Raw genomic sequence first — 26,362 nt, 5'->3', positions numbered from 1 at the left:
TGGAATCTGCTGAATGCTTTCTTTTCTTCACAGCTTTTGTGCCTGGACAGCCTCAGTGTTTACTGGAATGTACAAAGCAAAATGTGTTATGGCTCCCGTGAACAAATATTGGTAATGTAGAAGGAAATGCATTAGACAGTTGTATATTTCACAGTTATTGTAGTATTGCAAAATACACCATAGTAATTTTTTTTGTTGTTGTTGTTCTCTACGCCTTATTTTGGTCAGCTATTTTTCTCATACCAGGGTCATATCTTAATCCGTTATACTATTGATGGCTAATATTTTTTGTTAACTCCATATGTTATTGACTCCTTTCTGTTTAGAAATACTCAGAAATTGGGTTTGTAAAATCAGTTCTGTTAAATTCATCTTGACTTCTTGCTGTTTACCTGGTACTGTATATTAAAGATCTGGGCTATTTGAATTGTTATATAGCTACTGTAATAAAACTGCCAATACTGAGATAGTAAATGGGCATAGAATTAATAAATAATTGAAATATTAGGTCTATATCAGAAGAGGAACTTGCATCACTGTTATCCATATACCTTAGCTGCATGGTTAAAACTAACACAGTAGAGGAGAATAATGAATAGAAGAGCAAGAAATTAAAGCGAAGGGTGTTTGGTTTTTTTGGAGAGGGGGAATTGTGGTGGTTTTCTTTTGTTTTAAGAAACCAAAGCTTATAGGTGGTATGTACTCATTGTCAGACTTTAAAAACTTGTGGAAAGGATAATGTAGTGGTTCTTTTAAGGGAGCAACCCCAGTTACGGGAAGTAGCTCTAGCAAAATTTGGGAAAAGCTTTAGTAGAATACATTATACAGACAGATGAATGAGTATGCTGTGCTTGACAGAAAAGGGTCACAGCTTTAAATATGAAAGATAATTTAGGGCTGAATAATGAAGACTTCTTAAAATGAGTTTGGGTGGAACATAGATAAGGCATGCTATGTGAAAGATACAGATGAAAAGGACCTGCTGTGATGCTAGAGGCAGTATTTGGTGAAGCTAACTTGGGTGGTGCTGAGACTGGAGAGGAAGAGATGATGGTACTCCAGTACAAATGATGAGAGGCAGAATGAGGGCCAGGAGTGTAAATCAAGACAGAACAAGAGGCAGATATTTTAAAAGGGTGATTAAAGGGGAAGAATGAAGTAAAATGTAGGGGTGTGGGCTTACAGGTGGCTCTGTCTAGTTTCTCTAACTCATTCGTGTTTTGAGTTGCTGTTAGCTGGATGAGTAGTAGAGCATTGGAACTTTTAATACTGTAAGTATGTGAAGTATTTTTTTCGCTTTCATTTCATTGCTATGTTTTCTCATAAGACTTACTTTGATGGAAGAGGTACTTTGGCATAGGGAACTTTGACATTGTGAGTAGGGCAGCTATAGAGACCTTAATTGAGTCTGAGAGCAAACAGCCTTTTTCTCTATGTTGGCTGAGGGCTTCTGAGTTGCTAAAGCACCATTTCTGTTAAGAACTTTATTTCAAATGGCTACTTCATTAACATGGTTAAAGGAGTTAGCTCATTTTTAGATAATGAGAAGCCATTAGTTATTCTGGTGAGCTGTTGGATAGTACGTTACTGAATATCTTAGGTTCTGGAAGTACGTTTCAGAAGGGGATATGGAAAAGTTGCTTTACTTTGCTTGGAGTAGTGGACATCTGATTACTGTTCTTAGTTTGTCTGAATCTCTTTTCATTTTACTGTGGAGGAGGTTAGATGTGCAATGTATGCTGTCTGTATAGCTGCATGCCATTTCTGGTGTGAATGAGTGCTGTTTGTCCAAAAATTGATCCATTATCATCCATTGTTTATAAGGGTTATGCGTGTGCTCTGTGTGTCCTTGTACTTCACCTTCTAAACTTATAAGGATGGAAGGTTCCAAATGCTGCTCCTTTCCTTTTCTTCCGTTGTGCTTGTCTTTTATGGGTATCTTTATTTTTCCTTAACAAAATATACACTTACGTGGTTAACCTGATGGGCTTGGTACTGGTGTGGAGAGTTGAGTTGAAGCTGTTATGTGTTAAAAACCAGCCAATCACTTAATATTCTGTGAATCTTGTGTGTTATGTGAAACTTGAAACCTAAGCCCTTCTTTTGTTTTTGTTCTGGCTCCCATTGTAGGGCTTTTTTATTGCCCCAGGACTGGGGCATAAATCCATTGTATGTAGAAAATAGTATCAATATTTTGATTTCTTTTCCAGTCGTACGGTATCTTTTCTTTAGTTGTTTAAAGAGCTAAATTGCCTCAGTGCACTTTCATTTCTGCCTTTTTAGTTTAGCAAAGGTGTTTATATATTTTAAATAATAGTGAAGTTACTTTAGCTATAGACTCTTCAGGCTTACCCTGAAGTCAGTGGTTAACTTATCATAATATTGTCAGTTCTTAGTGTCTTAGCTTGTCGATAGACCGTTTTCTCCATTGTATCTGTGTGAAGTGAAATGTAAATGCAAACTGACTTGTGCAGAATACATGGTTCTTGAACTGAAAGCAGCAAAGGCCTTACTGCTTCAAATATGTCATACTATCACTGTCAGAAAGGTCCTTTGTGAATCAGTCTTTGACATGCCTATGGACAGATGGCTTTGTGGGCTTACATGACTGTTTGGCACCTCAGACCTCAGTTCTTTTTGAGGAGAGTTCAATTTACTATTGACTAAGTAGGCAAAGCTGCAAGTGAAGATGCTAGTGTGTTTTTGTTGCACTTGAGTTGTGTGACAGGAAGTACCATTTTCTAGTCCATCAATCAAGATTTTAATGCATACTGTCTGAAAGAGTTGGGAATCTTGCCCTCTGTGACTAGAAAACTGAGTTTTCCATTTCCCAAAACTGCTGTGTTTCTTCCACATAAATTTTTTTTGAGTGAGGGCAGAGCAATTCCAGCGTAGCAGACAGTATCCAGTGTTGTGATCACCTATTGAGTCAAAGCAACTTCCCACTTCCAGTTTTTCCAATTCTGGAAACCCTTAGCAATTTTGGTCTGTGTACTGGTATCAGTCTACATACCAGAATCATCTCCGTTATTTGATTGTTGTGCATCTTATGTTGTTCAGTGTAGAACTTGTGTCAGTTCAAAGTCGTCTGTCATTTGTGCTTAGTCTTCTGTGTCCTTTGTTGCTGAATCTGGCAATGTTAAGGGCCTGTGCCTAAAGGGAGGAGAGAGTGAGAGTAGGAATAAGCTCAGAACATACCTGAAAAGAGTTGAAGAAACACAGGGGAAGAACAGAATTCAGCATGGGCAAAAAATTACTTTTGTGAATTCTCTGTGCTCCTTTAAGTTCTGACTGTTTCAGGATTTTGAAACAAGTGTGTGGACTAAACAAATCTTTCAAATAACACATTTTGATTAGTAATATTCTCTGTATTAAAGACCTGAGTCTTTCTCCATGCTACCAAGATAAACATTTTATATGTACTTTTTAGTATTGCCTGTTTCCTGGAAAAGTAGGTCTCCCACCTAAACAGGCCACTTAAGTCTTGATTTTAAGCAGTATTATCAAGAAATCAGATTTATCATAATGTCTAATTGGTCTGCCTTGTAGTGATAATAAGCTGTGTAATCCTTAGCAATCTGTCACTTTCATACAACAGTCTTCGTGTTTAAATAACATGAGCATATGGCTGTTTGTGAGATTAACTATTACATATTTAATAATCTTTTTGAAAGCTAGCTTTTATTAATATGGATCAGTAGACAGGAAATAAGTTGAAATGCAAATATTTTGATTAGAAAATGTACCTTTTGTAAAAAAAAAAAAAAAAAATCAGTTTTTAAATAAGGAACTGGGAAAAGGAGTAGCTTGAAGAAATTTGTAGTTACGAAATACTTTCCTGGTAAAAACAACTATTAGTATCTGTTTATCTTTCCATTAAGCAACGTGAATGTAGAACATGTCCTGGGTGTAAGTCAGGCTTTGAAGGGAAGCAGTAACTACTTGTCTTAACAATAGTAATTTCTTTCATGAAATATGTTTTAGACAAAATGTTTAAACTAAAATCTATTTGGGTCAGTTTTGTGTTCTTCCTGGAACTTGCATGGTGCTACCTTAAGAAATAGGAATTACTGGGGCTTATTCAGAATTGGTCTTCCATTGCTAATTTATTTTGATCTTGTTGATATTTGAAACTCATATTCAACTCTTTACAAATATGTAGTAAAATTATTGCACTATTGTGAATCAGAGAACATGAAACCCTTTTCTTTCATCATAAGATATCCTGCCTCCCTGCCCTCCTGGGAAGAAAGAGGCAAAGAAGCTCCCATGTTGATGGGGAGCTGCACACTACGAAGCCTAATGGCATGACAAGTTAACTTTTTCTTCTAGCTCATTGCCTTTTTCTTGCAGCTGAGTGTAGGATTTTTTCTGAGGCTCAGCTGCCTGCTGAAAGAGGAGGGTAGTCTTTTTTTCTCCTTTGACCTTCCTTGGAAGGGCAGAGAAGAGAAGGTGGGTTCTTTTCTCTAAACGTGGAGGTTGCTTGCAAGGATTTTGATAATAATAGGGTAATTAGGGTCAAATGACTGCCTGATGAAGACCTGAGAACTTTTAGTAGGCAGATATTCAAGATTTCTAGAGAAGAGTAAATGAGCAGGTGGTACTTTCCTGAGCAGACTGATGCACACAAGCTACAGCAGATGAGAGGGCCGAGATGCTTAAACATCTTGATGCTGCTTAAAGAGGCAAACCAGTTGCCACCTTCCTTCTCTTACTGCTTTGCTGCTTTCTCTGTGTTGTTTCTTCTTAGCCAGACAGCTCATTAAGGGGAATCATAAAAGTTCAGTGCTATGACAAAGCAGGGAGCGGACTCCAGAGTTGGGAAGAAGGATGAGAGTCGGGGGCTGCTACTTACAGCAGCAAGTTTTCAGATTTTGCCTCATATGACTGCACCTCTAAGATTAAGATAAACTCTTGTTTAGAAATTGGAGTATTTGTACAGAGAAACTGCGACACCCAGAGAGTGGTTGTGTATGAGTTAAGGGATGAAAAGAAATGCAGCATGCCTCATTTAAAACAAACGAACAAAAAAACCCCTAAGTGAACATCAAACTTTCCTTGTAGCAAAGTGTTCTGTATATTTGTGGGAGAGAAATATTTTGCTTTAGAGATGGTGTTGGATCAAACTGCTAGTTACATTTTCACAATAGCTTAGAAGCACGAGCGTTCAGCAAACATTCTTTTTCATTCTTATTTTTAAGTAACAAGAGTTCCTGTCAGTGAATTTTGTCTATATGTGTGTGTGGGGGGGTGTTCCTAAAATAGATGTTGAAATTCAACTACTACAGTTCTGCCATATTGAGCTTAACCTAGAAACCAAACACAGTGTAACAGTTTGTAGCAGGTTAGAGGGCTGCTGAGGCCTGTTGGTAACTAACTGTAAATAACTTCACATTCAACTGCAGTAACTGCTGCAGTAGTTGTAGGGATTTTTGGATTCCTGTGAACAGTGCTGGATAAACTTGTTGGCGAGCTGCAGTGATTAAATGTATTAGAGCATAATCTAAAATACAGATGTAATTTAAAAAATCTGTAATGGTCTGTGGGTCATGGTGAATATTATTGTTATAAAACATAACAGAAACAAGCACTTCATCTGTCTTTGTGTAATACTAATACTAATAAGGGAGTTACGGGAGGAGGTCAGTAGGCTGCGCAGCATCCGAGAAGCAGAGCAAGAGATAGACAGGGTATTCTCGGAGACTGTACAGCTCCAGGAGTCCCAACCCCCCGCAGCAGTGGAGTTGCCAGAGGGCTCTGTGCCGTGTGAAACGGTACATCATAACATCATAGAAGAAGGCTGGAAACTGGTCACTGCTCGTGGGAGGAGAAAGGCTCCTACTCCTTCTGAAGACCTGAAGCTGAAGAACAGGTTTAGTGCCCTCCAGGATGAGGAGGAGATGGGCATGGCTGCCAGGGAAGTAACCGGGACAACAGACCCTGTGCCCTACCGGAACACCCGGAAAAAGCGGCGGGTGATTGTTGTGGGGGACTCTCTGCTACAGGGGACGGAGGCATCTATCTGCCGACCTGACCTCTTGTCTAGAGAGGTTTGTGGCCTGCTGGGGGCTCGTGTGAGAGATGTCATGGAAAGACTGCCTAGGCTCGTCCATTCTTCGGACTATTACCCACTGCTGCTCTTCCATGTGGGCGCCAATGACACCAAGGGCAAACTGGAGACCATCAAGCAGGATTTCAGAGCTCTGGGGATGGTGGTCAAGGGTCTGGGAGCCCAGGTCATCTTCTCCTCAATCCTGCCAGTGAGGGGGATGGATGAGAGGAGGAGGAGACGGACTTTCCAGGTTAACGACTGGCTGCGCCGCTGGTGTTGGCAACAGGGTTTTGGTTTCTACGACCATGGGACCCTGTTTGAAGATCGACAACTGATGGCGAGAGATGGGATCCACCTCACGAGGCGGGGCACGCGGGTCTTTGCCAACAGGTTGGCCAACCTGGTAAGGAGGGCTTTAAACTAGGAAAGATGGGGGAAGGGGAGAGTTATAGTGACAGGGTAGTTGGCAAAAGACTGCTCAAGTCAGGATGCCTCCAGCAGGTGAATGCAGCCAGGGAAGCGCGCAGGGGATGTGGCTATGGAGGACCCTCTTGTATCCCTCCTGGGAAACCTGCATGCTCGATCACCTCCCTGAAATGCCTGTACACCAATGCACGCAGCTTGGGGAACAAACAGGAAGAACTAGAGATGTGTGTGCGGTCGCAGGGCCATGATCTCATTGCCATTACAGAGACATGGTGGGATAGCTCGCATGACTGGAGTGCTGTCATGGATGGCTACGTGCTTTTTAGGAAAGACAGGCCAGGAAAGCGAGGTGGTGGAGTTGCTCTTGATGTGAGAGAGCAACTGGAATGTATTGAGCTGTGCCTAGGGGTGGATGAAGAGCGAGTCGAGAGCTTATGGGTAAGGATCAAAGGGCAGGCTAGCATGGGTGACACTGTTGTGGGTGTTTACTACAGGCCACCTGATCAGGATGAGGAAGTCGATGAGGCCTTCTACAGACAGCTGGAAGTAGCCTCACAATCGCAGGCCCTGGTTCTCATGGGGGACTTCAACCACCCCGATATCTGCTGGAAAGACAACACAGCTAGGCACAAACAGTCCTGGAGGTTCCTGCAGAGCATTGGTGACAACTTCTTGACACAGGTGGTGGAGGAGCCAACAAGGAGAGGGGTGCTGCTGGACCTCGTACTAACAAACAAAGAAGGACTGGTGGAAGATGTGAAGGTTGGAGGCTGCCTTGGCTGCAGTGACCATGAGATGGTGGAGTTCAGGATCCTGCGAGGAGGCAGCAGGGCACCAAGTAGGATCGCAACCCTGGACTTCAGGAGAGCAAACTTTGGCCTCTTCAGGGACCTACCTGGAGGAATCCCATGGGTTAGGGCCCTAGAAGGAAGGGGCGTTCAAGAGAGCTGGTTAACATTCAAACATCACTTCCTCCAGGCTCAAGAGCGGTGCATCCCTATGAGTAGGAAGTCAAGCAAAGGAGGTAGGAGACCTGCATGGATGAGCAAGGAGCTCCTGGCAAAACTCAACCAGAAGAAGGAAGTCTACAGAAAGTGGAAAGGGGGACAGGCCACTTGGGAGGAATATAGGAATGTTGTCAGAGTATGCAGGGATGCGACGAGGAAGGCTAAGGCCCGTTTGGAATTAAATCTGGCTAGAGATGTCAAGGACAACAAGAAGGGCTTCTTCAAATACATCAGCAGCAAGAGGAAGACTAGGGAAAATGTGGGCCCTTTGCTGAATGGAGTGGGTGCCCTGGTGACGAAGGATGCAGAGAAGGCAGAGTTACTGAATGCCTTCTTTGCTTCAGTCTTTACTGCTCAGGCCAGCCCTCAGGAACCCCAGACCCTGGAGGCAAGAGAGAAAGTCTGGAGAGAGGAAGACTTTCCCTTGGTGGAGGAGGAGTGGGTTAGAGATCATTTAAGCAAACTTGACACCCACAAATCCATGGGCCCTGATGGGATGCACCCACGAGTGCTGAGGGAGCTGGCGGATGTTATTGCTAAGCCACTCTCCATCATCTTTGAAAGGTCATGGAGAACAGGAGAGGTGCCCGAGGACTGGAAGAAAGCCAATGTCACCCCAGTCTTCAAAAAGGGCAAGAAGGAGGACCCAGGGAACTACAGGCCAGTCAGCCTCACCTCCATCCCTGGAAAGGTGATGGAGCAGCTCATCCTGGAGGCCATCTCCAAGCATGTGGAGGACAAGAAAGTGATCAGGAGTAGTCAGCATGGCTTCACCAAGGGGAAATCATGCCTAACCAATCTGATAGCCTTCTATGATGGAATGACTGGCTGGGTAGATGAGGGGAGAGCAGTGGATGTTGTCTACCTAGACTTCAGCAAGGCTTTTGACACTGTCTCCCATAGCATCCTCATAGACAAGCTCAGGAAGTGTGGGTTAGATGAGTGGACAGTGAGGTGGATTGAGAACTGGCTGAATGGCAGAGCTCAGAGAGTTGTGATCAGCGGCACAGAGTCTAGTTGGAGGCCTGTAGCTAGCGGTGTCCCCCAGGGGTCAGTACTGGGTCCAGTCTTGTTCAACTTCTTCATCAATGACCTGGATGAAGGCACAGAGTGCACACTCAGCAAGTTTGCTGACGATACCAAACTGGGAGGAGTGGCCGATACACCAGAGGGCTGTGCTGCCATTCAGAGAGACCTGGACAGGCTGGAGAGGTGGGCGGAGAGGAACCTCCTGAAGTTCAACAAAGGCAAGTGCAGGGTCCTGCACCTGGGGAGGAATAACCCCATGCACCAGTACAGGTTGGGGGTTGACCTGCTGGAAAGCAGCTCTGCGGAGAAGGACCTGGGAGTGCTGGTGGACACCAAGTTAAGTATGAGGCAGCAATGTGCCCTTGTGGCCAAGAAGGCCAATGGTATCCTGGGCTGCATCAGAAAGAGTGTTGCCAGCAGGTCGAGGGAGGTGATCCTGCCCCTCTACTCAGCCCTGGTGAGGCCCCATCTGGAGTACTGCGTCCAGTTCTGGGCTCCCCAGTACAAGAGGGATGTGGCACTACTGGAGCAAGTCCAGCGAAGGGCCACAAAGATGATTAGGGGACTGGAGCATCTCTCTTATGAGGAAAGGCTGAGAGAGCTTGGCCTGTTTAGCCTGGAGAAGAGAAGGCTGAGAGGAGATCTTATCAATGTGTACAAGTATCTGAAGGGAGGGTGTCGAGAGGATGGGACCAGACTCTTTTCAGTGGTGCCGAGCGACAGGACGCGAGGCAATGGGCACAAACTGAAACACAGACACTTCCATCTTAACATGAGGAAAAACTTTTTCACTGTGAGGGTGGCAGAGCACTGGAACAGGTTGCCCCGAGAGGTGGTGGAGTCTCCTTCTCTGGAGATATTCAAAAGCCGCCTGGATGCAATCCTGTGCAATGTGCTCTAGGTGACCCTGCTTGAGCAGGGGGGTTGGACTAGATGATCTCCAGAGGTCCCTTCCAACCTCAGTGATTCTGTGATTCTGTGATTCTGTAATACGTACATATTTCTAGAAGGCCTTCTGCTTTAACTGCTTGTGCCACTGCAATTCTGAAACAAGATAAAATATTTCCATATGAGTATAGCATTCTGGATAGAATGCTGAAGAATTATAGTGCAAGACAGATCTCATCTTGAAATAAGACTCTCTATCTTGAGTTCTTCTCTTAACTGCAGAATAACAGACGACTCAAGTGTCATAACCATATGCTAAACAATAGGAAAGGTAGAATGTGAATATACACTGTTGGAAACCTTCAAGGAATTTAAAAACTTTCTGTTACATTTCACATGTCAGTGTACACATGAGCTATATGTTTCTAAATCTGCAAAAGTTTGAGGAAAGTTGAATGAAGACTGCACTAAGCTTTCTCTTGATATGAGAAACTTAGATCTTTTTTAATCTGGAGAAAGCCAATATTAAAACTGTTTACTCTTAAAGTACTTGTGCTGCATTAGATTTCCCATTAAACAAACAAGCAAACCTGCAGAGTACATGTGAATTTGAGCTGGTCTACTCCAATTTTAGAAAACCATCCACAAGTGATACTTTTCAGCAATTGCTAGTCAGTATTGTTTTTCTTCGCAGGATCAGCTGAAAAGAGGAATTCCATGTAGCAGTAACCAGCCTCAAGACTACCAGTATAGTAAGTAAGCTAGGAATGAAAGAATATACAGCTTTTGTGTGCATGTTAGTGTACAATAGACTGGCCTGATCGAATAGGCATGACCTAACTAGCTTTATTTTACAAAAACCTTAACATAATGTAACAGCTTAGAGCTTGTATGCCTTTTGATGACTGCTGGGCTAACTTCATTTTTGGGAAGAGTTGCATGATGAATTTGTGGGTCTTAAGCATACACATTATCCCTATTAAGTGGTTGGTGTGGTTGGTCTCTTCAGACTTCTGTCAGGTAGCAGAAGAAAGTACTTTAAAATGGCTTCTCATTCTCTAGTCTTAAACGTAGAACTAATCACAAATTTTTATCTTTAAGTTTTTCGACCAGTATCAGCATCTGCAAGACTGTTTATCAACCCATATGCAGAAGTAGAACTAAAAACTCCCAAGCTTGATTGGAATGTAGAAGTACAGAGAATTGCCATTGAACTCACTAAGCCACAGGTAGGCTGGCTTGCTATCTGTTATCACTTATTCTAGAGCTTGTGACAAAAGCTGTAGGATTCTTTTTTGTTTATTTGTTTAAAAACATTGTTTGTGAGTTCTCTGTTTATGTGAGTAGACTGTTTAAACCCTGTAGCAGGAACCATGTGAACACATCTGTGTAACAGGCACGTCCTGGTGGTAGATCCTAATACTCTGACCCTGTGTTATCTGTGGACTCTCTGGGTAAGGTCCCCTGACCTATATTCAGCACTTAAAGTAGCATTTTTTTTTCACATGGAGAATGGAATGATTCTTATGAGTAGCCCTTATTCTGCTTTATCTGATAAAACTGTAAGCCAATACTGTGACTGAAGGGATGCCAAGATGGAAAGGTGGGAATGAATGAACTATACTGGCTTTGGCAGCAGAGCCCACTGATGTATCCAGTAACTCCTTTAGATAGCTCCACAGCAGTCAGTGTTGCAAGTTACTCTGATTATTTATGGTTGGTTTGTTTAAATACTTTTTTTTTTTAAGCTCTTGTTCATGTCAAAGTGGAAGCTGTGTTTGTAACAGTACCAATAGCATCAACTAATGCAACAGTTGTTTCAAATTGGGGAAATCGGATATTGACAAAGGAAGAAAATAAGATCAGTTTGAGAAAGTTCGATACTTGGTGGTGAGCAAGCTAACAGAAAACACAAATTGTTTTTGGCCCTCAAGGGAACCTGAAATTCATAAGGCGGTGCTCTCTGAGAGCAGTGAGTATAGTTGGTGTGCTTTTCGATACTTATAAAACTACATAGGCCTACATTTCTATATACTCTGAGAAATACTGAAGACTCTGGTAAATGTATGCGTATTTTAAACACTATGTAACAAAATGTGAACTTGTGCTGAGAAACTTGTTTTCATGTCTTTAGTACCTCAGCATGATAGATCTTCTGGAGTCTGTAGATTACATGGTTCGCAATGCACCATACCGAAGATTCAGACCGAATGTGTGTCTCCATAAAAATGCTAAACAATGGTAAGCTGCATGTGTTCATGCATTTTTTGGGAGACACTGAACTTCTCTCTAGTCTCTTTATTCTCCTTGGTGGTTAATGGTGGGTTTATAGCTAGATTGCATGTATCATTATTACTTTAACAGTGTTTTGCTTAGCCAAGTATAAACAAATTTGCAGGAGAGGTCATATGAAAGAACCAAATGAAAATCCAGCTTGCAAGGCTGACCCTGCCCCCATAATCTCTAAGCTAAATGCCAGTGTTCCCTCTTGAGGTTAGAAGATAAGGGTGCATGTGTGTTTGGGTGTTTTTTTGTTTTTGTTTTTGTTTTAACCTTTCTGAAATTATCAAATGTGATACAAGGGAAATGTGTGTGTCAGCTGCAATTTCAGTTCATGAAGTTTTGAGCTGATAAATTCTGTGGATTTTTTCAGAATGCTTAAATGATGCTGATTATCAAAGTGCTTTAGTTTTAATGACTGTGTACTTAATGCTGTTACAGCCCAAATTTACAAATACACAGTCACTAGAGAATGTTGATATGTAGTCCTTCAGTCATTAAATATAACATATGAGTCCATCTTTCAAAAGTGATGTTGAAACCATTAAACTTTCTTTATAAGCAAGGTTACTTAGATGGCAAGCTGTGAGCAAAATACTTACCTATTGCTAAACTGCCTCTGTAATTTTATTTTAAGTCATAATGCGCAAAATGAAATGGGAAGTTACTCAAAGTGTGGAATTATTGTAGGTGGAAATATGCAGGTAACAGTGTTCTTGAAGTTCACGTCAAAAGACATACTCGTATGTGGTCGTGGAGTAGCATAAAACAACATAGGCAGCTTCTGAAGAGTTATAAAAATGTATACAAGAACAAGCTGATGCAGAGTAAACTATCCGAAGAAACACAGAGGCAAATTCAGGTATGTGGTGTTGCTATGGCAGTATATTTCTTGGTTCAATAAACATTGTTGACGTTTTACTACTGAAATTTTCCTTTTTTTGTTTTTGTTTTTTACTAGACCTTTAACCAATGAGTATGGCTGTTTTTAAGACCACAAGAAATCTCTCTTTTCCTGAGTGTTGACTTAGGAGTTAAAAAGCAGTCTCTTAAGATTTCCTATTAAATGCCAAATTTTTAGTATGTTTTGAAATAGATGGGGATAATGAGTAGCTCTATAAATATTTGCACAGAATGTAGTGGAGTGTTGGGTCCACAGTATGTGTTTTTGTAGAGCCATAAATATCAGAAAGAAATGTAGCTTTTCCCTTGTTTAGTTTCTGTGTAAAGCCTGAACCAGCCTCAGTGATGATAATGTCTGCCTTTCAAAGATAAAGCTGGAGTAAGTTAAAATCACTTTAAACATGACACCTTCTAACATTCAAAAGATGCTGATAAGATTGTCACATTAGAGAAAGTATGTATGCATGTTTTGGGGGCTTTATTAAATAATTTTTTATATATGACAGTAATCATGGTTGATGGTTTTACTAGTGCACAAGACCTCTGTGGAAATAAAGTTTTAATCTGAAGTTCAGAGTATAAAGCAACCTTTTGTGGAAAGAAAGAAAATAGTGAAGTGCTATTTAAATTAACCTTTTTTGGTTACATATTAATGAGCTTTGCATTTACTGAAGTGGAAAATTGATCTGTTTTAAAAGACTGTTGCATGTCAGGTTTCATCTTCTGGTGAACTTCTGCAGCAGGTATACCTTTGAAAGAAAAGAGCATGTCTAGAAAGAAATTAGAGCATGAATGTGAAAAGGCTAGTAGAGGAGCTGTAGTGGTGAGCTTTTTTTTTTTAAAATGTGCTTTAGAGGCAAATGATTTCACCATACATTTTACAGGACCTAGAAAGAAAACTCGATGTCTTCAACATAATTTTAGCAAGACAACAAGCACAAGTTGAGGTAAGAAATAAGTTCTGTTCAGTAATACTGTAGCATTTTGAACAGGATTGTTCTGTCATGATAATATTTTGAAAAACTCTGTGGTGATAAGAGTATGACTGGATGGGGAGGAGAAAAGGCAAGTCGCTTATCTTTCCAGGACAGGAGTAATTGGAAACCAGTTCCAAAACACCCAAGTAGGAACTGTGTGTGTGTGTGTGTGTGTGTGTGTGTGTGTAAAGTGTTGCTGCTACCCACTCTATACCATTCAGGCCATTATCTGGAGTGCTGATTTAATGATTTTTTTTTTTTTTTTTTTCCTACCGCCTTTCTTCCTTTGACTTCTGTTATTTCAAGACTGGTACTGTCACTGTGTGAAGTCCAACATGTACAGCTGTTCCCATACTACCTGCCTTGATATATTCTGGTCCTTTTTTAGAGGATGGGCAATCTAATTAGAGAACCACTCTGAGAAATGATTAAAAGGCAGATGAAGTCACTAGCTGCATTTGACTTTGGAAATCACTGTTAACACTGAGCTTGTTATAACAGTATGAAAAGTGCTGTATCTGCAGTTAAGATCAAAAACACCTGTGCGTACACACACTGTGCGTAAGCTCAGAACAGTCATCTGAGAGCATGCTGTTTTCCTAGCCTTAAAATCAGCCTCTGTATTTGCATTGTGGCATTACTGTTCATGACAATGTAACATCAGTATTTGTCAACACATCCAGGATATATGTAAAATGAAGATGAAAAAGGAAAAATGATGTTGCTTATTTTTGAGTCTTTTCTGGTCAGACTTTCATTTTTAAAACGGAAAGTGTGGTATGGTTAAAAAGTTCAAAATATACCTAGTGTTACAGGATCAGTATTCAGGTTTGTTACTGTATTAACAAATTGGATTTAAGAAATGCAATTGCTTCTTGCTTTCTCTTACATTCTTTCTTTCTGCATGTGGTTCTTGTCTTTTTGTAGTCTAAATGGTAGTGAAGTGCACAAAATGAAAGAGAGAAAGGCCATGCAAAATAACACCCACTTGCTTTCTCCCTCATCCCCTCTTTTTGCTTCTATCTGGTGTGTAAGTCAAAGCATTCTTAATCTCTTGCAGGGATGGTATTCCTGTCTCTCAATTAAGTATCTGTTTAGTCAGCATACTACATATATTACTTATGTAAAACCAGTTTATTATTATTCTGTATTTTAATGTCTGATTTATAGATGGTAAGATCAGGACAAAAATTACTGAAGAAGAAATCCACTGAAGTAGAAAAAAAAAGTGGAGGCTGGTTTGGTGGTTTCTGGGGTAAGAAAGAATCTAGAAAAAAGGAAGATGAAGAATCACCAGTTCCTGAAAGTAGGTTTAAACTGAAATATACTAATTTAATGTATATTTTAAGTTTTTATACACAGTAAGAAGCAAGTTAGTATATGTTGTGCTTCCTACTGCACAGGAGAGGAGAGTAAGGGAAAGACAGTACTATGCTGTATTGATTCATTTTATAGTATTACATAACGTTGATGAATAGAGTTGGCAAATAAGACATACTTCTGAAAAGGCCATAAACATTTCAGAATCAAAATGCTGTGTTCTTCTGGTGATCTGCTGTCTGAACCAGAAGTTCTAATAGTACTCCTCAAAGCTATTTTGCTTATTGGAAATTATGGGTCCTCTTGCAATATAAATGATGTTGATGTCTGTGCAACATATTTAACACCATGTAAGAAGACTGGTTCTATGTACATAATTTTATAATATGGAACTTTTGGCAATATGGAGAATCAGAAGAAGATAAGCTTGATGTTTCAGCCAAACTTGAGTAAAGGACAGTAGACACATTAAAGGGAAATCACTTATAGTTACTAATCAAAGTGTAAATGCATGGGTTTGTTTATTTTTAAGCTATTGATGAACTAATGACACCAGAAGAGAAAGCTAAGCTTTTTACTGCTATTGGATACAGTGACAGCTCCCATCACCTTTCCTTACCAAAGCAGGTAGGCAACTTCTATGGGAATGGTTTAAAAAAAAAAACAAAAAACTTTCTGAGGCTCATTAGCCTTAAGAAAAGCAATTACTGATGGAATATGTGTCAGTGCAAATCCAGTCTATATTGAATGTACAAAGGTGATTACAAAAAAAGAAAATTGTTTTTCAGAAAATATGAAGAATGGCTAGTGTTTCCTTGGATGCCCTTGTGCATAACCATATCCAGGAGTGATTTAGAAGTATCAGGAATTGGAATATAGATAGCTGTTCACAACCTGAAAGAGAATAAAAAAAGTGACTGTAAATGAACAGAGATTCCATACTTGCCTTTTTATTGTGTCTGTTTCTTGCTATGTGTTGTAGTGAAAACTGAATTAGTCTGTATGGTCTTTTTGTTCATTTTAGATCTAAAAAGTCAATTTGATTCTGATAATTGAATAGGTGTTTGTAGAAAGGTAAGCGTTAATGTGATTATTTCCTGTTTAGCCTAATATTTATAATTTTCAGGGAGGTTTCTCTTAAAAGCATCATGTTACGTTTCATTGAATCATTTGTTCTAATGATTAATATATCATTTGAAGTAGACAGACTTCTGTTGTAGTACTTTTTTCTACAACAAAAAGGAAAGTATAACTTAAAAAATGTTTTAATATGTCAGATTTTTTTTGGATTGTTATGCGAGGAAATAAAAGATAAACTCTATGGTATTTTGGGGAGGGTTTATGGAAAGAAAACTTGGAAGTACACAACTAAGAAAATGCCAAAGGTTAAGGTTTCTCTTGGTATACTCATTTTCTGTGAATGCTATTACCATTGTAGTTTTAAATGGTGGTTCTGCTTAGAGTTGCTCATCATTTACAGAAGCACTTTTTACATTAGGAGTGTTTCTTTTAAGCAGGATATCACTTCTCCCCTGCGCCCCTCTCCCCCATTCTTTTTATTTCTCTCATCAAACCTGCCCCCGACCCACCCAAAAAAACCCCACTCCAACCTTGTACGTTTTTGTTAAATTTAATCATAATCCTGCATGTGTGTCACATGAGGAAGCTCAGAATTACTGGAGTGGCATCATCCCAGTCTCTGTGCAGTTGAGAGTTCGTGTTCTTGTCAAACTGAAAAGAGTAGAGCAGCAGCAAGTGTCGTCTTACCAACATAGAGACGTGGTCCAAACAACGTCCAATACTGTTGCATTTTTCTGTTTGTTTCACCCATTCCTTGTTCCCTGTGTGGAAGAATTTCCATTCCTTATTTGGACAAATTATTAAATATAAAGGTGGTTTCATATCTCTCAGTACAGTGAAGAAATGTGCAGGCTTTAAATTCAGATAGAAAGTATTATTTGATTCTTAAATTTCTGACTGACAAGGCCGCCAAATGGTACTTATCTCAGGAAGGCAAAACCCATTCTTGACAAGATCAGTACTTGACAATTCAGCAGCAAGAACAGCAAAGGTATCTATACAGTATCTTTTAAAATATAGTTATTTGGTGGGATTATGATGACTTTGTTTGAGCTTGCTAGCTCTGCATTGAGTATAGCTTAACTACGCTTGCTTTCACAGCTTAAAAAAAATCCCCTCTGCCTCCTGACAAGAGATACAGATTAGATACTCTGCATAGTTTGAAATACTCTTTTATGTTACAGAAATGACTGATAGGGGTTGAATGAAAGTAAAGGCTTTATACTTAGCTTCCTGCATGGGGATGTATGCATTGCCTTTGGCTACTGGAGTAGCTGCAACTACCACATTTCATAGATTAGTTTAAATTAAAATTCTAAGGAATTATTAACATCAAGATAACTAATCTCAATTTTCTCTGTCCTCCTTGTTAGTATGTTGCCCATGTTGTGACACTGAAGCTGTTAAGTACTTCTCTTACAATTAAAGAAGACAAGAACGTGCCAGAAACACTTAAAGTACAGATAATTGATCTGAGTACCAAAGTATCGCAGCGTCCAGGAGCACAAGCCATAAAGTAATTAGCTTGGTATTTTCTTTTTGTAGAAACATCACTTCTCTTTCCAACTTTGTCCTTTTTTTCTTCAACAGTGCATTATATTGTATATTGACTCGTAAAATTACAGGGATTCTGTATTTTCCCTGTTTCTATAGGTAATTTGAAAAGTTACTTTCACTTATGTGGTGAATAATGTAGAGTGGAATGAAGAAAGCACTGTTAGTCTTCATGAACATTAAGCTATTTCTTGCATCCAAATGTTGAAGTGCTGAATATTAATTTGGGGAGTTGATATTTAAGCAATATGAAATGGTCTGGATAGTATACTCTCACCAAGCTACTGAATGTGTTGTTGACTTCCAACAGAAATGACAAATGTGTCCCCCTCTGTGTTGTGGTTAGGAGATTACCCAGAATATGGAAAACTGAGTCCTTCCTGTGTTTTAAGATAAGGGCACACCAGCAATATTAAAGAAAAATTATTGTCTTGTACAGTCAGTGAATAAGATTTTTAGTGCCTGTAAAATGAGTCTGTGCACTTTTCGTGCTTTCATTTGTAGTTCCTCCATCTTCTGACTTTGTGCATAAGCTCACCAGCTCAACTGCTGACTCTTGAAATATTTTGGTGAAAATAGTTTTGAGGAATATTAAAAGGTGCAGCCTGAATGCTGCACAAAATTACAAAGAAACTTGAAAAATGCATGCCATATAATTAGCATGATTGAAACAGTAGAAAAGACACTTTTGTTGATTGGAAGTTTCAGAAAAAATTTAATTAGCCTATCTTAATAGAGCCATGCTTGTGATCTTAATTATGCCCAAACTGTGTTGCATCCCAAAGTCGGGGCAGGGGAAGAGAGAAGGGGTGGTCAAGGGAGTGTAGAAATTGGTTGTGTAGACTCAGGACCATAAAAGAAGTTTCTTATCCAATATGTACTTCTAAGGCTGAATGAAATTTGTCTAGTTTAGGGGTGCTTGCATGATTGACTTTCATAGGCATTTTACTGCTGACCCTACTTATCCTTGTTCCTAATGAACCTGTTCCTAATGAAGGTGATAGTAAAAAATTTCCATTTGCACCAAAGAGAGTGAGACTGTCCATAACTTGTTTTGAAATCAGTAAGGAACAGTTAACAATCTTTTTTTTTTCACCTGTAGTATAAATACTGTACCTCTCATTTCTTTTGTAACTGATTCTCTTAATAACTCTTAATAAACTTGAGCTTGAAAGTTAAACAGTCCATCTCTCAGCTGACAGGACATAAAAAGAAAATATCACCATTGTGTTGCTGTGAACATATTGCCTCCTATTTAGTTTATTTTTCCTTTTTATTAATGTAACTTTTTCTTAACTCTGTGGTATGTTAGTCCTGTGTAGCTAGGTTTGTTTCATGTTTTCCTTTATCAAAGGCTTTCTAATCCTCTATGTCCTTTCTAGATAGAACTGCATTCTGTACTATAATTAAATAATATTTAACTATTTGTCATCTTTAGGGTGGAAGCAAAGCTTGAAAACTGGTATATTACAGGCCTGAGACAAGAAAACATTGTACCATCCCTTGTGGCTTCCATAGGGGATAAGAAGTCATCTCTACTTAAGATAGAGTTTAATATTAACCCAGAGGATAGTGCTGCTGACCAGAGTCTTACTATTGAATCGCAGCCTGTGGAAATAAAATACGATGCAGTGAGTAGCAACTCAAACAGAAACCTCTTTTTGTGATTCTCCGTTTCTTTTTTCTTTCCCCCCTGTTATTCTTACTGTTCTTGCTCTGTCAATTCGTGTGCCATAATTTGGAGGTTTTTGCTAAGTGATTTCTGTATATATTGATAATTCTGTGTCTCTTTCTTTCTTGTAAGAGAACAATAAATGCAATGATAGAGTTCTTCCAGACAAATAAGGGAATGGATCTTGAAAAATTAACAACAGTCACGTTAATGAAGTTGGAAGAAATTAAGGAAAGAACTGCTACAGGTAGGATGATAACATCAATCTCATCTCTGAGGTGAACTCTTGAATATCATAAAAGATTTCTATGGGATTTTCAAAACTCTTTGCTTAAGTTTTGGTTGCTGCCTAAATAGAATGTAATGTTATAGAATCATATTTGGGGGGGGGGGGGGTTGTTTTTTGCTTTTTTTTGACTTGGAGGGTTAGTGGATGCTTTGTGAGGAGGAACCTTCAGTTTAATGAGAAATCAATAAAATGTTACACAAGATGCATTGTCTTTTGAATAAACAACACCTTTTTATATGTGGAATGGAAGAAATGTTTTACCTGTGAATCGAATGTCAGTTTTAATGTTTCTCTTTTATTTAAGGATTAGTTCACATTATTGAAATGCGGAAAGTCCTTGACTTGAAGATTAATCTGAAACCTTCCTACCTTGTGGTTCCACAGACAGGTTTCTACTATGAAAAATCAGATTTGCTTATTTTAGACTTCGGTACATTTCAGGTATATAAATGGCTTCTTTTTTCTGAGCTTCAAAGAAGAAAATACTCTCTTCTCTTGACATAGCTGTCATCTGGAACTATCTTGTTTCTGAAGGGCAAAGATGATCACTTGTGAATGTGTTTTTTTAAGATACTTGTTACAAAGTCATTCGAGTCATCAGCAGTTGCGTCAGTGTTCAGAGGTGTTAAGTTCTTTGTCATACTCGTACTTTCCTGAGGAAACATTTTCATTGTTGGTGACATAAGATCCTACTAGTTTACCATATAACATCTTTCCTTTCTGGATGACATGTGAACTTAAAAGGCTACCATTTTAGGAAAAATTAAAAAAAATCATTAATATAAGGGAATGTTAAAAAAAATACATTTTTTTTCTTTATTTGGAGTTTGAAAGATGACTCTCTTGTTCCTGTAAAGCTGAAAAATGACATTTAACTTCATTTTAATTGTCTGATCAAATAAATATTTTACTTAGCCATACTCTAACAGTAAATTCGTTAACTAATGATAAACTTGTTTTTTGCATAACTCAAATTAAATGGATTCATAAAACTTATAAAAACATTCTGCTTATCCTTATCAAGCAAAGTCTGAAATAAATTAAGATCTCTTCTCCATAAGAGTCAAAATTATCTTTTTCATCTTCACTAGAATTAATAGCATGTATGTGCAAGTTGTAGACTTAACTTTTTCTTGTCACTTATGTGTTTAGCTGAACAGCATAAATCAAGGCAGTAGTCAAGCTTCTAGCTTTCCATCTTTAGAAGAGATTATGGACAAAGCTTATGACAAGTTTGATGTGGAAGTAAAAAATGTGCAACTTCTTTTTGTCAGAGCAGGTAAAAACATAGCTGCTGTTTATTCAAAGTATTGATTAAGGATACTTAAGTGTAATAAGTATGTTATTTAAAGAAAAGAGGCAAACCAAAACTAGCACTAACTAAAGACATTAAAACTAGCACAACTAAATGGTCTTACAGTACATACTTCTGGTATTAAACTGAATAATTTTCTTGCCAGTTTCTTTACTTTGATGCCAGCAAGCAACATAAATGCGTAGAACTGTTTTCTTTTTCCTTAAGATGGAGGAAAATAAAGCTGGAATTGGCCATAATGATGCTTCGTTTGGACTTGAGTTGTGCAGTCAGCAGAATGCTTGATCATTGTTATATTTTTGTGATTTATGTAAGGATACATCTTTTAGTATAAAATTGGGCTCAAGGCTGCTAAGGCAATTTTTTTTTTTTTTTTAAAGACTGTTGAAAATGTATTCAGAAGCTTTTAAAATACTTCACCCAAATGGTCTAGGATTCCCCAGTTTGAGTGGGTTCTTTAACCTTTTCTAGTGATGCTACTTGATTACCTTTACATGTTACCTTAATTAGAGCAATTAGCAAGCAATACTTTTTTCATCTAAATTGTCTAAACATTTGCAGGTGAAGACTGGAAGAAGGCTCGATTTCAACATCCATCAACTTTGCATGTATTACAGCCTATGGATATTCATGTACAGTTGGCAAAATCAATGGTCGAAAAAGATACCAGGATGGCAAAGTAATGTATCAATGTTGAGAGGACTTCTTTTTTAATTACTTGGTACTTACAGAAAAGCAAGTTGTGTTTTCCCCAAAGCTTCAATCCTACTTTTGAATTTGAAGGCATTAATATTAGGTCCTTCTATAGGAAGGAAATAAAAGTAGCCTACTACTTTTTGGGGTTTTTTTTGGCTGGTCGTTCCCTTGTCACCTCCATTGGTTACTGACTACACTGTTTAAGTTGGGTCCAGCTTCTATTTTTAATACAGAATTGCTGGCTTTACTGTGATGTGATCTTTATATATGGGTATAGATATTAATAAGATTTTAAATCAAGAGTTGGTATGTACTTGGAATTAATCAAATTTTTGGATTATGCTCACAGTCAAAGGTTCCAAATGTTAGGTTTTAGTTCAGTAATCATTTTCTGCTTCTTGTAATCTCTCTTCTGTGGGTTTTTGTTTGTTTGTTTTGTTTTAAGGTTTAAAGTGTCAGGCGGGCTTCCTTTGGTGCACGTCAGACTTTCTGACCAGAAAATCAAGGCAATTTTTGATCTGATTGATAGCATTCCATTGCCTGAGAAGTCATCTATGTCAATTCCAAGCACAAAGGTATGCTGACTGTAGGAGGGGGGGAAAAAAAAGGAAAATAAAAAATGTGATCACTTTAATGATGTCTTTAAGATTAGTGTATTCCTGCTAATGTCTGTCATCTCCTTCTCTTGAAATAAGAGATATGTAAAGCTTCCAGCTGGGCTGGGCAAAGTGTCTTTATTATGACATACTGTGCTGGGCTTATACAAACAAGGCTAGCTGGGCCTTGTCATGCTGGCTTCAGTATATGCATTGGCAAAATTGACCATTTTAGGAAATATGAGAAATGCCAATTGAAAGATGCATCTTCAGGTAAAAATATGACTGAAGTACTAGGTTATGTAGACTTTAAAACAGTGTTTTGTTTTGTTTTTTTCCTCTCCCTTTCTCTAGGTATCGGCTATTCCCACAATCCCTGTTGTTAGCAAAGGCTTACTTAATACCCCACAGTTGCTAGCAGAAATAGAGTCAGGTAAGACGCTGCAGATACTTGTTTGTAAAAGTAGAAAGTCATAATTTATGGAATAACTAAAATTTTCTGGCTAATGTTCATCTTAAAACATGTTATGGAGACAGTAGAGATGAGTATGATTAACTTCCATTGCACAAGAAGACTTGATTAAGGAGCTGACGTTACCTCAAAATACTGAATTTGCTTTTTTTGATAACACACTATTTTGGGGGGATTAATTCATATTATGGAGTTTCTGCATTAGCAGCCTTAAACATAAGTAGAGTGAGCTGTTAATAGCAAATTTATTAGGAAGTTATCAGCATACCAATTTAGTTATCCAGATGTCATGAGATACCTTTCAGAGAAGAGTATTGAGGAACCTGTTATTTCAGAACTAATTTAAATAAATATATTTAGCCAGATACTAATCTGCTGCTGCCCTTCAGGAGTTTGTGTAGGACATACTTCAGTTGTTCTGTATTGTGTTTGCCTTATGGCAAAAAGGGTGGGCACATGGAAGTTCAGCAGCGTGTCTAAAGGATATGTACTTGCATAAGCAGCCAGCATATGGTAGAAATAAACTGTTCTGAGCGTCACTGGTGGTACTGTCCTTGAGTGTTTTGCACTAGCAAAGTTTTCCTGTGTATAAAAATGCAGAACTAGGATAGCAAATGAATTGATGTATTGATATTATAACTGCTTATAACTATTCTTCTCTATATGGATTCTTTAACTAATGATACAGCTAAACTCTAGTGCTTTCCTTAATAAGGGATTTAATTTTCTTTTTCTCCTCTTCACTTACACATTTTCATTCAATGGCTAAGAAAGCAGTATAGATCTAAAAAGTATACTTTGTCAGATTATGTTTAAATTGATCAGTTGGTTTAAAGTTATATTGGAATGGGAAAGAAGGTAGGAGATTTGTGCCTGTTTCTGGAAAATCCTTGTTAGTAAGAAGGAGGTCACGTCTGTTCTGTAGACTCTGAAGAAGAATATTTTGATGTTGGAGAAGGTTCTGAACCAACTAACAGGTCTCCAATGAAAGGGGAAGAAATAAAAAATAAAGAACTTGTTAAAGAGGAGCTGACAGATCTTCAACTGAAGTTTGAAATTAAAGAGGTGTGTCTTTTTTTTTTTTAATTCTATTTTTACCTTCTGCATAAGGAATACTTTAAAAAAAATTACCTCATATTCTATTAGCAGTGTTCTCCAAGTTGGACACACAAAACATAGCCACCAATAAAAAAAAAATACACATATTCATCAAAAAACCCCTGTTTTGGTACCATCATTTTCCATCAGGAATACCCTAAATCATGATTTGAAAGAAGTGTTGCAGTAGAAGAACAAAATAAATGCCCAAACAGGTCATTTAAAAAGAGCAAACCCCAAAAGATTTCTGTGATACAAAATTCTCCCCCCTTCCACAGCCAGATATTCACTACATTAAAAATTTTTTTTATACTTAACACCTTAATTAAAAAAAAAAAAATATATTAAACCAAGCAAGTCATTAATGTTAGCACTGTTTGGTGTGTTTTCTCTGTGTCTTCTACCCCCCTCCTTATTTTTTCTTCTCTGTTCTTGGTTTGAGGGATGAGAATACCAGATGGCATAACTGTTTATTTCTTGCTCATCTAGGTTGTGTTAGAACTCACCAGGCAAAAGAAAACTGAGGAAACAATTCTTGTGTTTAATGTAATGCATCTTGGGACAGAAGCTACAGTCAGAACCTATAATTTAGCAGCTGTATCTTACTTGAAGAAAATTAGCTTGGATTACTATGATATTGGAGGTAAAAAGTAATGAAAGAAGTATAATACTGTGTATCTATATCTATTAGTTAGTCTGAAAGTGTGGCTGTCCTGTCTGTGTTCTCACTAAAATCCAAATGTAATTGTAGTTTTACAGATACAATACTTAGTATGCAACTTTCCATTGGCAGCAATTGTCCCATGGGTACAGATGATATGTTTTAGCCTCACACCTTAATGCTTACTGGATAATTAACTAGATTAGTGCTTAGTCTTTGGATGCAGAATGGGTACAGGCTTGCCATTTTGGACTGAAAAATCAAAGAGATTTAGATTCAGTGGTGCAACATACTCTAAAACACCATGTAGAAAGCTAATCCCTTTCTTGGAGGCACAAATTCTTTGGTGCTTTGACAGCCTAATTCTTGGTATGTTACAGGTAAAAAAACACCCCTTCATCTAATTAGTTCTTCAGATAAACCTGGCTTAGACCTTCTGAAGGTGGAATATATCAAGGTATATATAAAGCGTTTTGTTTATTTTTAAAGAATTCTTATACACTAAAGTCTTAAATCTACTCTTCAGAGTAGTTTCATTGTATCTTCTGGAGAGTGCAGTGGCTCGTTTGAGTTACTGTTAACCTTCATGGTAATCATTATTTTCAGGCTGACAGAAGTGGTCCAAGCTTTCAGACGGCTTTCAACAACACTGAACAGATGATTCAAGTGAGTGCCTGTAGCTTTTCTTGTTTTCTGTTGACTTGTTTATTTAGAAGGGGGAATCAGTGGGGCTTTTTGGCTTGTTTGTCTTTTTTTTTTTTTTTTTTTTTGCTCCTCTTGCAGCAAGGAGGAAAAGAATTAAAAAGCACTTGAAAATTTGTCATACAACTTTAACATGCAGGAGCAGTATTTTAATCTGTTTCTTAACGATGGAGAGAAGTTGGGTAGCTAGCTCATGTGAATAAAAGTCAAATAACAACAGAATGCATCATCTTCCTCATCCATTTGAGATCATGTAGTTCAAATGCCTACTATGGAAAATGTAGTGGGTCTGGAAGTCTTTCTCTTTCCTGACAATTTATCTGTTTTGTATGAACTATGTGATCAGCACTCTGTTGGCTAAATTTACTAAGAGCCTAAAGTCTAAGTTTAAATTCATTTATGAGTGATTTTTTTGGGGGAGGGGCACATTTTAATTCTTCACTCTGAAATGTGAATCAGGAGCATCTTGTGATACTCCATTTTCCTTCCCATCACTGCTATCAGGGACTCTAGAAGAAGAATATAATACCGTTTATAAATTATTGCAGTATAGGGATATGTTTTTCAACAGCAAATACCTAACTTCTTAAATTCTGACTATGGTGCTAATGGTGTGTTTTTGATGTCAGAGTTTTCATTCCAAGAGAAAATAGTATCTTGAGCAATTCCACAAATAAACTACAAAGGGCTGTCAATTTTCCTACCTTGAGGAACAATGCTAAGATTAGAAAGAAAATACTTCTTTCTATGATAGGTATCTCCCACCCTTTATCAATATAACTTAGTTTGAGATACTTACTTTATAACTTTCTGGAAGATAATTTGCCTGGCCTTTTTTGGTATGGTAGTACTGAAGACTCTGAAATACTCCACTGGCCACCTCATAGTTTTAGAGTATTGACAGGCTTCATCAGGAAGTCCAGTTAATACTGGAATCTTTCTGCCAAAAAAGGTACCTGCAGTCCCAGCAAGGTATAACAGTTTTACTCTGGTGCCATTGAGGTGAACATATATGCTGAGTTGCTGGAGTTAACCCTATGGGAGAACTCTGTTAGAGAAACTCAACTTTCTCCTCATCATGAGGTGTTCCCCAGCAGGCCTTTAATAGGACTTCTGCATCTGGAAGAATTGGGTTTGAACTCTTTCTTTTCCCAATTTTAAGCCCATTCAACTGGATAACAACTTTTGTTAAACTAAAGGCAGGCACTTATCCAACTTCTGGACTTTTTTAGGTTAGAAGCATTTCTCAACAAATTCACTGAATATTTGCACAGCAGCCACCTGTCACTTATCCTTTTACATAATTCTGTATTATTGCAGGAGCATCCAAGAATGACTCTGGTTT

The 26,362-nt window shown here is 38.4% G+C and overlaps 1 protein-coding gene across 1 annotated transcript in view; it reads left to right on the top strand.

The window, feature by feature from the left end:
- The window catches only part of VPS13C (vacuolar protein sorting 13 homolog C), a 105,343-nt gene that overhangs the window by 15,411 nt on the left and 63,570 nt on the right, over positions 1–26,362 (top strand). The window contains exons 9-28 of the mRNA XM_067305368.1: positions 34–111; positions 10,097–10,154; positions 10,504–10,631; positions 11,537–11,643; positions 12,373–12,544; positions 13,470–13,532; positions 14,733–14,868; positions 15,415–15,509; positions 17,336–17,478; positions 18,955–19,147; positions 19,321–19,435; positions 19,782–19,918; positions 20,630–20,756; positions 21,354–21,471; positions 21,934–22,063; positions 22,439–22,517; positions 23,482–23,621; positions 24,144–24,297; positions 24,696–24,772; positions 24,922–24,981. Of these exons, the coding sequence (XP_067161469.1) occupies positions 34–111; positions 10,097–10,154; positions 10,504–10,631; positions 11,537–11,643; positions 12,373–12,544; positions 13,470–13,532; positions 14,733–14,868; positions 15,415–15,509; positions 17,336–17,478; positions 18,955–19,147; positions 19,321–19,435; positions 19,782–19,918; positions 20,630–20,756; positions 21,354–21,471; positions 21,934–22,063; positions 22,439–22,517; positions 23,482–23,621; positions 24,144–24,297; positions 24,696–24,772; positions 24,922–24,981 (2,310 nt within the window). The remainder of the gene's footprint in view (positions 1–33; positions 112–10,096; positions 10,155–10,503; positions 10,632–11,536; positions 11,644–12,372; positions 12,545–13,469; positions 13,533–14,732; positions 14,869–15,414; positions 15,510–17,335; positions 17,479–18,954; positions 19,148–19,320; positions 19,436–19,781; positions 19,919–20,629; positions 20,757–21,353; positions 21,472–21,933; positions 22,064–22,438; positions 22,518–23,481; positions 23,622–24,143; positions 24,298–24,695; positions 24,773–24,921; positions 24,982–26,362) is intronic.

The sequence above is a fragment of the Apteryx mantelli genome, chromosome 15 (genome assembly GCF_036417845.1).
Source record: "Apteryx mantelli isolate bAptMan1 chromosome 15, bAptMan1.hap1, whole genome shotgun sequence".
NCBI lineage: Eukaryota > Metazoa > Chordata > Aves > Apterygiformes > Apterygidae > Apteryx > Apteryx mantelli.
The sequence above is the reverse complement of the archived record's forward strand: the minus strand, read 5'-3'. Positions and strand labels throughout refer to the sequence as shown.